The 12,083-nt window shown below is 42.4% G+C and overlaps 1 protein-coding gene across 2 annotated transcripts in view; it reads left to right on the plus strand.

The window, feature by feature from the left end:
* The first annotated feature begins 386 nt into the window (after positions 1 to 386).
* Positions 387 to 12,083, plus strand: part of RANBP9 (RAN binding protein 9) — a 39,857-nt gene continuing 28,160 nt past the window's right edge. Inside the window, exons 1-2 of one of the 2 annotated variants that reach the window (XM_034060964.1) lie at positions 387 to 1,238; positions 9,506 to 9,617. In XM_034060964.1, the coding sequence (XP_033916855.1) occupies positions 776 to 1,238; positions 9,506 to 9,617 (575 nt within the window). In that variant the 5' untranslated portion in view covers positions 387 to 775. The remainder of the gene's footprint in view (positions 1,239 to 9,505; positions 9,618 to 12,083) is intronic. The other variant, XM_034060967.1, reaches the window with a different exon arrangement.

Below are 12,083 nucleotides of genomic sequence, written 5' to 3' on the forward strand. Positions count from 1 at the left end.
AACCTAGTGGATTCTATGAAAAACACGTCAAACAACACTCCCTGCTACCCTCCTTGCTCCCCTCTACCCTGTCAACCTGGTGTGGTATCCACAAGCACCCCCAAACTTCTCCAGCCCCCATGAATCACTCTGCCCTGCCCAGCTCTGCTCTCTGCTGCTTCTCATCGGGCTTGTGCCCAGGCACAGCCCGCGGGGCACCGGACCGGTGTGTCCCCACCTCCCGTCCCTGCTCTCCCTCCCACTTCCCTCAGCGCTCCACCGCCGCCCTCGCGCCTCGGCGCACAGGCCCCGCCCCTTCTCCCCGCCCTCGCGCCGCCGCCGCTCTCCGGGCTCAGCTGACTCGGGGACGCAACGCGGCGGCGTCGCGCGGGACCCGGACGGAGCGAGAGCGTGCGCGCGCCCCACCGGAGCAGGCAGGGGGAGGAGGAGGAGGAGGAAGCTAACCCGCCTGCCCGCCTTGCCGTGGCGCCTGGCGCGCGCTCTCCGCCTGCCTCGCTTCCGCCGGGCGCCGCTGCTCTCTGCTTCCCTCTCCCCGCCCTCACTCCCTCCGGCCTGGGCCCGGCGCTCCCACCGGGCAGCTCCCATCGGGCCGCCGCCGTCGTCATCGCGCCCCCCACCACCCCGCCCCCTTCCGAGACGCTCTGGTTGGGGGTGACCCGCCGACGGCAGTCTCTCTCTCCGCAGCGCCCGGGCCTGCCTGTCGCTCCGCCCCGGGCCTGTCCGGTGACAGTCGCGACCGCGGGAGGTGGCGGCGGAGGAGGAGGCCGGAGCCGGGATGTCCGGGCAACAGCAACAACAACCCCCGCCGCCGCAGCTCCCCTTGGCAGCCGCCGCTCCCCCGCCGGCGCCGGGGATCCCATCAGCCGCCGTCGCCGCCAACCCCGGCCCCGCACCGGCAGCCGCGCTCCTGCTCCACCCGCCGCCGCCGCCGGCCACCGCTGCGCCGCCGCCACCCGCCGCCGCCGGCAGCGGCCCCGCGGCGGCGGGGGGCGGTGGTGCCGGCGCGGCGCTGGGCCTGTCGGCGGGGAGCAGCGGCACCACTGGCACGAGTGCCCCGGCGCCGTTCCCGCACGGTGACCCGGCTCTGAACGAGCAGGAGAAGGAGCTAAAGCGGCGGCTGAAGAGGCTCTACCCGGCCGTGGACGAGCAGGAGACGCCGCTGCCCCGCTCCTGGAGCCCGAAGGACAAATTCAGTTACATCGGCCTCTCTCAGAACAACCTGCGGGTACACTACAAAGGTGAGGGTCGGCCCTGGCCGCCGCCAACCCCCTCCGGCCCTGGCGGGGAGCGGGGGCCCTTGTTGGGCCGGGGGCTGCGGGCTGACCCCTCCGTCGGGCGGTGGGCACGGGAGTAACAATAACAGGAAATAACACACGCTCCTCTCCGTCTTTCTTCTTTTCTGCCTTCCGATCGCCTAAATTGCCGCAGCGTGAGGAGAAGGGTCTTGGTTTTCCTTATTTCAGCTTTATTTTCTCTCCTTTCCCCTCCCCCCGCTTCTGTCGCGGTGCGGGGGGAGGGTGGGCAAGGGGCCGCCCACCCCCCTCTCCGCCTCCTTGTGCTCCTGGAGTGGGCATTATGTAAACTCTGAGACTTCCTCCGTGGATTCAGGTATCACCAGAAGGTTTGGGTTTGAGGCAGGAGAATAAAGGAGAATCGGCATGACGTGTCCTGCTTATGGTAATGAGCTAGGAAAGAAGTGGCTTTTTTTTCTGGAGAGAGAAGAGTTAAGGGTTAAGCTATTAAACACGGAAATGACGGGAGGGGAAAGCACAGAGAAAAACACATTTTTAAACGGTGAAAAATGGAATTAAAGCCAGTGATAATAGTCTAGCCTGTTGTACAGCCTCCGGAGTGATTTGAGGGAAGGAATGCTAATAGGGCTTGTGTTAATAAAGGTGACTTTATAACTTTCTGCCTAGATGTTTCAAAGTTACCAATTTTCAAAGGTAAAAATTGGAGTATGCATTTGTGTAAATTAGCAAGAAGGGATGGAAGAAAAATTTGTGTTGCTTGTTACAAAATGTCATAAAACCTGGAAACATAAGCGTACACTCTGACCTGAAAAAACAGACACATCTGGTGTTCTAGGCCCAAGTCCTAAAGTAGAAGTGGTGTGGATTCAAAACCACATCTGAGTTGGCCGCGAAGAACTACATCTTTTGTAATTCTGTAGTGAAATGAACGTAATGGGAGGGGAAAAAAAACAACCTTGCAATTACCCTTTTTCGGAGTTTACAGTGGAGAAATTTAACTGAAATCTCGATAAACATGTTACTGTTTAATCGGAGGGGGAAAACGGCAACACAAACACATGGCAGGATTTGGCTGCCATGAAAGGATTAAATGTACTCTCAGAGACTTTCTTTTTCTTTATAGAGAGCCATTATTATTACATACAAAATATTCTGTTAAAAATGCTAAGTTTAATGCACCATACAAAGATAATAAAGGAGGTTGATGACTACAGAGCAGGTTTCTGGGAGGCGCTGAGTGATTTAAGGACGTGTAATTTAGTACTCAACTCTGAATTTCCTGGCTTTTGTTCAGTGCTTTATGACCTTGTATTTTTAGAAGCATTTTGTATTTTCTGGTGCTTGGTGGCAGCCGGTTGGGCTTTTCTTGTTTGTTTATTTTTGTTTCGTTTTGTTTTTCTTTCTAAGATGGTCATAGCTTTGTGGCCCTCAAGTCTTCCTGCTGTTTTGTTTTGCTTTGACCAACTCCTTTTGCTCATGAAGTAGAATTTAGAGATGGAGCCTCTCTGGTCTGGCAGTGCAACTGTAGAAGTGTATTTTCGAGGTTTCTTGGTGCTATCCTTGTTTTTCCTCACTTCTTTTCTTTGCCTTCGTGTTTAAAAAAAATGATTACGTCAAAGTAATTACAAGTGGCTCAGCATGTTTCTGAAGTACGGGTAACATAGGAAATACTGTGGATACCCTACCAGAAGTCATAAAGCACATAATAAAGTACCTTTACCCTAGCTCTTAAATAATAGAAAGTAATGAAGGTTGAAGAATTCCTAGATTAGCCCAGAGGACTCTGAAAAGGAGAGGTGCCAATATAACACGTATAAACTTTTCTTTCTCCTAACTGCAAATGGGAGCCAATGGCTTCTTAAGTGGCCCATCTTCCTGGTAATTTAACGAAGGTGGCTATTAGGGCAGCCCCGTGTATGTGTTTGTAGCCTGGCACCTGGAGTTGCTAAACAGGCTAAGCAATTAATGGTATTGGGGCATTACTACCTGCGAACTGGGGGAAAAACCCACTAAAAATCTGCTGTCTTTTCTCTCTCCTGGATCCTTCAGCCCTGAGAATACAGTAACAGTGAAGAAAATAAGGAGATTCATGAGGAGAATAAGGGAAGATAGGAAATAAGAATGTGCTTAGCACTGCAAAATTTTGCTTCTACAAGTCACTTGCAAGTAGAAGTCACAATCAAAAGCATTCATAGTATCTTCTCATGGAATATTGGCACTTTCAATGCTTCTGAAGTTATCTAAGTAGTAGTGGAAGAATGGTAGACGTTTTTATTAAAAGGAAATCTGAACAGCACATTGAGCATGGATAAAGAGCTGTTGTATTCTTGACCAAAATACTCAGGGAAGGGAGAGAAGACAGATCTCTTCAGAGAAGCCAGTAATTAAAAGCAATTCTTAGTATATTGTGTTTCTGAAGTTGTGCACTTAAGCTTTCTTTGGTGCCTCTGTATATTTCTCGCTATGGAACTGTTTTTCTTGAGTAACTTCCTCCTGTCTGAGACTGATGGAAGGTGCAAAGAGGTAACAGTGCTTTCCTTCCACCCTGAATGTGTTGGGGATAACTTGCCTCTGGAAAAATGAGTGGGGGAATAATCAGAGCAAAAACTTTCAAAGTATTTTTTTTCATATAATTAGCCTCATAATTTTAATGTGGTGATGTGTTGTAAGCAGTGATATTTTTGTTTTATTGGTTTGTGAGAGGAATGGTGTTCCTCTCTGTAATTTTGAAAATTTCTTTAATTTTCTTGCATACCAGTGGACAACTTGTATGGAAACATGAGCTGCAGTAGATGTCTCTTTCTACCCATTGTGGCTGTGATGCTTTGTGCGCTGCATTTCTGGACCTGAAGCTTTTTACAAGCATCTTAGAGAATATTTAAAAATCAAAACTGCCACAAACCTATGCACTGATCAAGCAGTGGAGGTTTAAAGAAAGGAGTACAACCTAGCATCAGGATACCAGCTCTTTAGATTTTGTTGGGTGTCAACAAAACCCAAGGGTCAGTGGTCTGTTGGATTATCTCTCAAAATCATAGCATTACTTAAAAAAGGAAAACATACATGGGGAGGTGGTTTCAGGGAAGGTGGCATTGATTGCCATGTTGTTTACCAGAGCAGGCTAATTTATTTCCACAATGAGCTATTCTGTTACACTTTTACAAATTCTGACTCTTGATTATGAAGCTCTGTCAAAATCTGGATGTGAAATACATATATGTTGGCATCAGTGATACTGTAGTATACATTAAAGACTATACCCAAGGGTGGTTTTGGTTTTTAGTTGAGCAGACGTACATTTTTGTGTTGGTGCCAGTTAGCTGTGTAGGCTGATAAAATGCTAACACTGTCCTAGTGGCTGTTGTACATGATGTATCTATGTAAGGGAAACATGAAAAACAGTAGCAGAAAAAAAAGTCACTTCACTTAATTGTAATATTAACAGCTCTGAGCTGTGGGGAGGTGGTTCAGCATAAGCATTAGGGTTCAGACAAATGTTTGTTAAATGGAAAGGAGTTACCACATAAAATATGTAGCTATGAAGACAAGGCATCTTTTAAAATTTTTCTACATGTTTAAAATACTTAGAATTAACACATGTATCTCATTGGGAAAAGGGATTTCATAAATGCTGTGTGTAATATAAATGTTCCACTACACAGACAAGTTCAGTTTCCAGCAGATAATAATCTGTGCTATGTAGTATAAGGGGATAAAAATACAGACTCAATGCAGATGTAGCCATGAAAGAAACTATATACAGAATTGGGTAAACAGACTAAAGCATTAGTTCTAAAACCATGGAAAGTCCTCTAGTAACTTCACTTAAGTTAGTCTTGTGACAGTTGTCCAAAAAAAGCTGAGGAAAGTTATGCAATTTGAGTAAGCTGCTATTGTGTGAACTTTTTCTAATGTATCACAGGCCAGGAAATCTTAGCCAGACATTTATTTACAATGCTGTTGCCTTTGAACTGCCTCTAGTGCCAAACTAAAAAATAAAAATAAAAGTTTTATTTTCAGTACAAACTGTACATCCCAATTTCTGTGACAGAAAAGGGTATAACTTAAGGAAATAACTAAACCAGAGTAGGATTCGATAGTAATAGTTCTATGTTGTCATTCACCGATACAAGGGTGGTGTAATTTTTTTCTGGCAGAAAAAGTACATTCAGCTCAGTATGCTTGCTTTGGACACATTTGTAGCTCTGGGATATATTGCTTTTTTCTTAACTGGTGGAAAAGTTGAAATAAAATCAGTAATTTGTGCATGCTTTTTTTTTTGTTGTTGGTGTCCCCCCCGTTGTCTCTGAGATTTTCCTAATGAATTCAACAGGTTAGGCCTTGATTATTTTATTTTTGGCAGCGCAAACAAGTAATTGAACCACCTGTTGGAAATAACTGCAGTTCAGTTTATGTAAACTTCATTTAAGGATTTAAACCATATAAACACGCTTACTTTTGTCTAGGTAGGCACTGCCATAGGGTTCTTTTGGACTACTTGGTGCATATGCATTACACACTTAAATTTAGGTTCAAAGATGGTATTTTTGAAAGCTTAAATGGCTTCTCCAACCATGGTTCTGTCAGAACTGGCTTTTTTTTCAAGTAGATGGAATTTAAGATCAGTTTCAGTTTAATTTGGCTGAAGGACTCTTTCAGTAAAAATCATCAGTGTAAATAACTGCTTAAAATCTAAAGCTTTATTCCTCTATCATGGTCAGCTCATGGTTGATAAGCACTTTTAATGAAAGCCCAATTGAAAACAGTTCTGGTAATTGAACTTACCTGAGATCTGGTTTACAGTATAAAGTTTGAGCTTTGTACACCTATTTTCCCTTCTCTGCCCCAGTGCATCTGTTTGCAGAATTCTCTTTTTAATGCTGAAAATCATCAAATTTTGGTGTTAAATAGTACATACTTCAAAAGTATTCTTTAAAATACTATAACTATAGTTTGCAACTATGAAAGAACTATGTTCCGTGGTTTAGGGAACATAGGGTAACATTCACATGATCTGCTTCAGGTGCTGGGACCCTCCAATTCAGAAATTTGGAGTTGGGTGTCAAAGTTGTTTCCTTCAAGCAGGGAAGTGGGGATTTGTGTTAGCAGGGAACGTCACAGCAGTATATAATGCCAAGTTAATGGGCCACTCAGCTGAGTGCCCCATCAGTGACAGCAGCCATGAGTCCCTACAGAAAAATCTAGAAAGGAGGTGAATCTGTGTGTTCCCCTCTGAGTTTCCAGCCATTTTAAGCTGAATGGCATCCTGAGCTGATGGCAACTTCTTAGGTAACTTCTGTTCTAGAAGCTTGCCCAATGTCCACTTAAACAGCATCTGTAGCATACTTTGGTAAGAAATTTTGCAGTTGAGCTCTGTAAAGAACCTCTTTCTTATTTTAAAGCTGGCTCATAACTAACACCTTGTGACTCTTCATGTAGTCCAGCATAGCTCAATAGTATTGAAAGTCCCAAGTATCATGTTGAGACAACATTAGAGGTATTTGGGGTATTTGAAAGTAGTTAAGGGCTTGATGCCATTGAATTTGCTGTTAGAAATAATAGCTGTATGTAACTACAAATAAAAGCAACATACTCAATTAGTAAAATGGGATTCATGGAAGATTATATTAAAAGAGCAGCAGTTCTAAATTTAGGGTGTCTCCTGGTTTAATGGAATCAAAGTAGGTTTGGGCACTGATTTCCCAAAGCATGTTGCTTCACCGCAAGAGGTGTTTGGCAATACTGGTAAGATATCCTGTTACTTCTGGCCCTGGGTCGACCTCTTATTTGTGGTGTGACAGCTGTGTGTGGCTGTGTTGTGAACTGGATCATGGAACTGATCTGCTGCTTAAAAAAAAATAATCTGGTAGGTTTCTTAAAGCCCGATCAGCTAATCAATCTGGTTCATGGTATATCTTTGCAAATAGCCATCTGGACTGGGGAGGGAGTGGGAGAAGGGGACTTGTTTTAGGAAGAGGTCCTAAGAATACCTTTAATCAGCATTGTTTCCGAACACTTAGACTGTGATTTCACAAAACAAAGTCTGCTGGGTCATGGATGTACATTTTCAATAATATTTGGCTAGTTCCTACTACTTTAGTCTTCTCTGTGGAAGACTTGCCCAAATAAGGAGACTGACTCAGACTGAAACTACACAGATTGTCAAATGCATGGAGTAACCAAGGGAACTTATTTGCAGTCTATTTTAAAGTAAAAACCTAAGAATATTTAAAAAGAAGGTATTCTTTCTTTGGCACACCCCTTCCTCTAACCAATGCATCATTTAATCAGCGCTATCTGAATTTAAGGGCTCTCTCAGATGCTTAATGTTCTGGCCATAAAGTTTTGGGTGCCTTTTAGCTGAAGGATTGCTGCATACTTAGGAATGATAATATAATTTCTAGTAGCTAAATAGTAAGCTACCAGCACTTGAAAACCAAGCAAACCTATGGAAGCTTTAAGCTTATGTACTTGGTTACTACCTTGGTTGACATAGCCTGAGGAAATAACTGAAGTGGTGAACAATAAAACATGCATGCTGTCTTGTGTATGGAGGAGTAAATTACTGGTTTTTCCTCATATGAGATGTCTGAAAACAACATGTAGAAGCTTATTATTGTAAAACCTGTGAGGTGATTGAGGGATCTTTATATAAGATGTTTAGTAATAGCATGTTGAAGTGAGCATAGCATTTGCACCCAGAAAAGTAAGATAGCTGAAGACAGTAATACACTAAGGTGAACTGCTTACATCAGAAAAACTTTGTGGGTCAAACCTAATCTTGGTGAGTGAAAAATTTGTGCTATGTTAACAGAGTTTCAGATGCAGATGCATTCACAGTGGAGAGTTCTCCTTGGCTGGCCGTATGCCTTCTGGTGAGACATGGTGCTAGCTCTGCAGGCAGATAAGCTGTTTACTGTTTTATCGACATTTTCACTAGATGGCTCTGTCCTTAGAGGTGAAGAAGTGTAGGTCAGCTGTGCCTATCTTTCTGGCTGGGTATGCTGTCATTTTCCTGCAGCATTTTCCCGTGTCACCCGGCTTGCTGTACATGAGATGATTAATCTATGCCTGAGCAGTAATTCCAGTGTTAATGCCACTGGAAGGAGTGTAGTTACAATTTTTTGGCATACACAGACAATTGCTATGCAGGTGCAGTAGGCCTCCCTGTCTGGACTGGAGATGACAGCTGGAGAGCTTGCAGCCAGAATGATTTGCACAGCACACTCCAGCCAGTCATCTCTTCATCATGCCTCAGATCCACATGGAGTGTGGGCATGGGATCTCCATGAATTATGGCAATGACATCTGTTCATGGTTGCCATCCTACTGAAATACCTCTTGCCAGGATCTAGTATATTTTTCACCTTGCTCTGTTTTAAGTCATTTTTTTTAACTGTGTCCTGTGACCCCATGTGTAACTTTTATGCAATAATTGTGGGATTTTTGTGTGCCTGGGAGACACTGAGCTTGCTTTAACAGGTTGCTGCTAGAACAGGTCATCTGGCCAAGTTGCCTTTGGAACAATGGGCTGTGAAGAGGGTGACATGTTCAGAAAAGTTAGCCTTAGTGGAATGCAAGTGGTTCTTGGGTTTAGGTTGAAAATCCCTAAAGTAGACAAGAGCTGGCATTGGGCATTCTTCTTGTAACAGAGCTGATATATAGTGAGCCATATAAGAAACAGGAGTAGGAGCTGCATTAGCTCAGTTGCAGTCTGTAACACCTCATGCTGTCCTGAAATAGCCTTCAAAACATGGAAATGTTTTAAATTATGAGTTGTACATTCCATATAGTGATGTTTATTCTGAAGGGCATTCAGAATAAAGTATCTTAACTTGAATATTCAGAAGCACTGAGCATTAGATTAAGCTGCTACATCATGTTTCAGTCTATAAAATGAGTAAGCTGTGTGCATTTGAGAAAGCATACATTTCTTTCAAACCTAAGTGGGCTTTTGCCAGTCACATTGCTTACTGTGATTAAACTTTTTTTCTTGTTTCCCTTCAAATAATTGTAAAACCTTTTAGATGAGTATATCCAGAACTTCTCATAGCATGCTTAGTTGCAGTGCAGGTGCCTACAATGAAAACTTAATGTTGGAAGAAAATATTCTAGCATAAAAATGAGTTTGATTAGAATATTGTGTATTGTTTGCTCAATTACAAAAGCATTCTATTTTGAATAGAATGGGTCATTTTCTGCAATTATCTGAAATATCTTTTTGTTGTGTTTTGAATACAATTGTTTTTCAGGTCATGGAAAAACTCCAAAAGATGCTGCTTCTGTTCGAGCTACACATCCTATACCTGCAGCGTGTGGCATATACTATTTTGAAGTTAAAATTGTCAGTAAGGGAAGAGATGGGTAAGCATTGAGTGTATTGTTAATTATTATTTGAAATACTGTCTTGCATATTTTTTTTCAGTTGACATGTCTTTTGTATTAAAATTTATTTTCATACTTTACTGCTTTTTATATAGCTTATTTCCTTATTCATGAGAAGTTGTTCTCTGATACTTGGTTGTTTTAAAAGAGTTGATTGTGGTATTTTTTGTCCACAAATCGGTGTATGCAGTAAGTACCGTAACAGCATCTTCTCGTTCTCTCTTGATAGAGAATTCAGGGTTTGAAAGGCCATAGTTTGACCCTGCTTTTACCTTTTAAAGGTTGGGTTTTGACTGTGTGACTTTACAGTCTTCAATGCAGTTTTAGGAAGCGTGCTGCAGACCATCTGATTGCAGCAGTGCAGTCTTTCCATGAATGTCATATCAGTTTGAAAATGGAAAGTTATTCTTAAGGCTGCTTGTTGGTGAGCAGTCGTAAGAATAAATGGGAGTGTTGTGAATAGGTGCCTGGGAATTTGTCACGTTATGGAAAGAGTTAATGAGTGAGTGCAGCTGCTGCTTCCCAGAATCCATCTGAATTATGACTCTTGAAAAAATAGCATTTTAGTACTGCTGCTGCTTTGTGGGGGCATTTATGAGTTTGTTATTAGTTGTGTTCCCAAAAGTTATATCTGGGAAATTTCTTTTCTATGGAAAAACTTATGTCTGTAGTTGCATTTGTCACACTATGAAGACCTGATTATTCAATTGAGATAATAGCAAAACATGACTTGAAACACTGGGAACATCATTTTGCTTTACTCTTCTAACACTTTAGCTTTGACCTCCTTGTGTTGCATTTTAGTAAATTCTGACTCGGCCACGTGGGGCAATCCTACAAAAGTAGAATTTGGTTTTTAAGTGGTTATTTGCGAGATGTAAGTGGCTGAGCCTTGTGAAGTTGCCTGCTGAGATTGCTTAAAAAAATGGAGAGGTGCTTTTTTTCAGTTCATGACCACACATGCTACCTTTGCTTGCTTCAGTCTTGTGACCTTTTTTCAGTGGCATTTAATGAAACATTAGCTGCATGATGAGCTGAGATGTTATTTTTTTTTCATCATATAAAATAGTATGGATATAGATACTATGGGGAATACTGTGGATATGGGAAATACTGTGCGCAGAACCAAAGCCAAATCTGGCTTGGCTGACAAAGAGCAGGAGACTGATACAAGAGAGGAGTATCATTGGATGTTATATGTCTATCTTTAGACCCTTTTTTCAGGTCCAGGAGGCCTTTGTGAATCTCTTAGGGTTCAGTGTTACATTGCATTCAGACTACTAAATTAACCTGTAATTGGGGTATTAAATGCAGAGAAATAGATGTAGGTCTACAGAAACCAGTTTGTGCCTAACAGGGTTTATTAGTTCTTTTCACTGCCTGTTGTGTTTCACCTGCAGGTGAAATTTTTACCATTTTTATCTTTTTTTTTAGTTCTTTACGTTGTATGTGGTAATGGGTACAGAGGTCAGGAAGACCAGATCTGTAGAAGACTAGCATGTAACTAACAAGGTTAATTAGTCCAAATACCTTACTGTTGCAAAAGCATCAAGGCATGAGCATAGCTGTTGAAGCACTACAGCTGTATTTTATAGTACTGCTTAAAATAAACCCTAGCCTACCCAAGGCAACTAAAGTATCTGTCTGCAAGCTGAAGTATGACTTTCAACTTCCGTAAACGTCAGTGAACAATTTAATGGTGTTTAATTTGAGTTACCTTTGGAAATAGCCTTTACAACTTTTTTTTTTTCATAAATGCAGCTTAAAGTATTTAGTCCATGTACTATGTTATATGGGCAAGTCTAACAGCATTCTTGCTTGTGTGCTCTACTTATCATGGCTTGCCTGAAATCATCAAAATCCTTTTCTAAAAACCTTTACAAAAAAGAAAAACTAGTCTAGGAAATCTAGGTTTTTGTGCTACTGTAGTACTTGATGGCACTGCTCCTGGAATATAGTGTTGTGTGCATCAAAGTTGCTGGGCAATCACAAAGATTATTCTCCTCCTGAAGTAGCGCAGCTCTTTTTAGTGTAGGGCATGGATATGACATGGCTTTCTGTGTGGCTTCTTGTAGCTCTCTGTGTGCAACTGCAGTATTGGTTTTGTCACACTGATGACCTAGGTAATTTCATTCTTTACATATTTGAGGGTTACAAGTTGAGTAGGAATTTAAAAGTGCATAATAACGTTAATTTCACAGATGTTCATGATGGTCAACTTCTAGGCATTATAGATGCAATAAACAAAGTATGAAAGCAGGCTTACTAGGAAGTAAGAAATGGGTGTGGAGGTTGGTGTTGCAGAGCAGATAAAGACTGAAGTTGCTTTTTGATACTGCAGTGGGGAGTGATAGGGCCATGCAGCAACTGATGATTACAAAAAGGGAAGTGAGAAGTAAGGTTAGGAAAAGTAATAAGGTGGAAATATCATTCAAACAAAACCTG

Source organism: Melopsittacus undulatus, chromosome 1 (genome assembly GCF_012275295.1).
Source record: "Melopsittacus undulatus isolate bMelUnd1 chromosome 1, bMelUnd1.mat.Z, whole genome shotgun sequence".
NCBI classification, from domain to species: domain Eukaryota; kingdom Metazoa; phylum Chordata; class Aves; order Psittaciformes; family Psittaculidae; genus Melopsittacus; species Melopsittacus undulatus.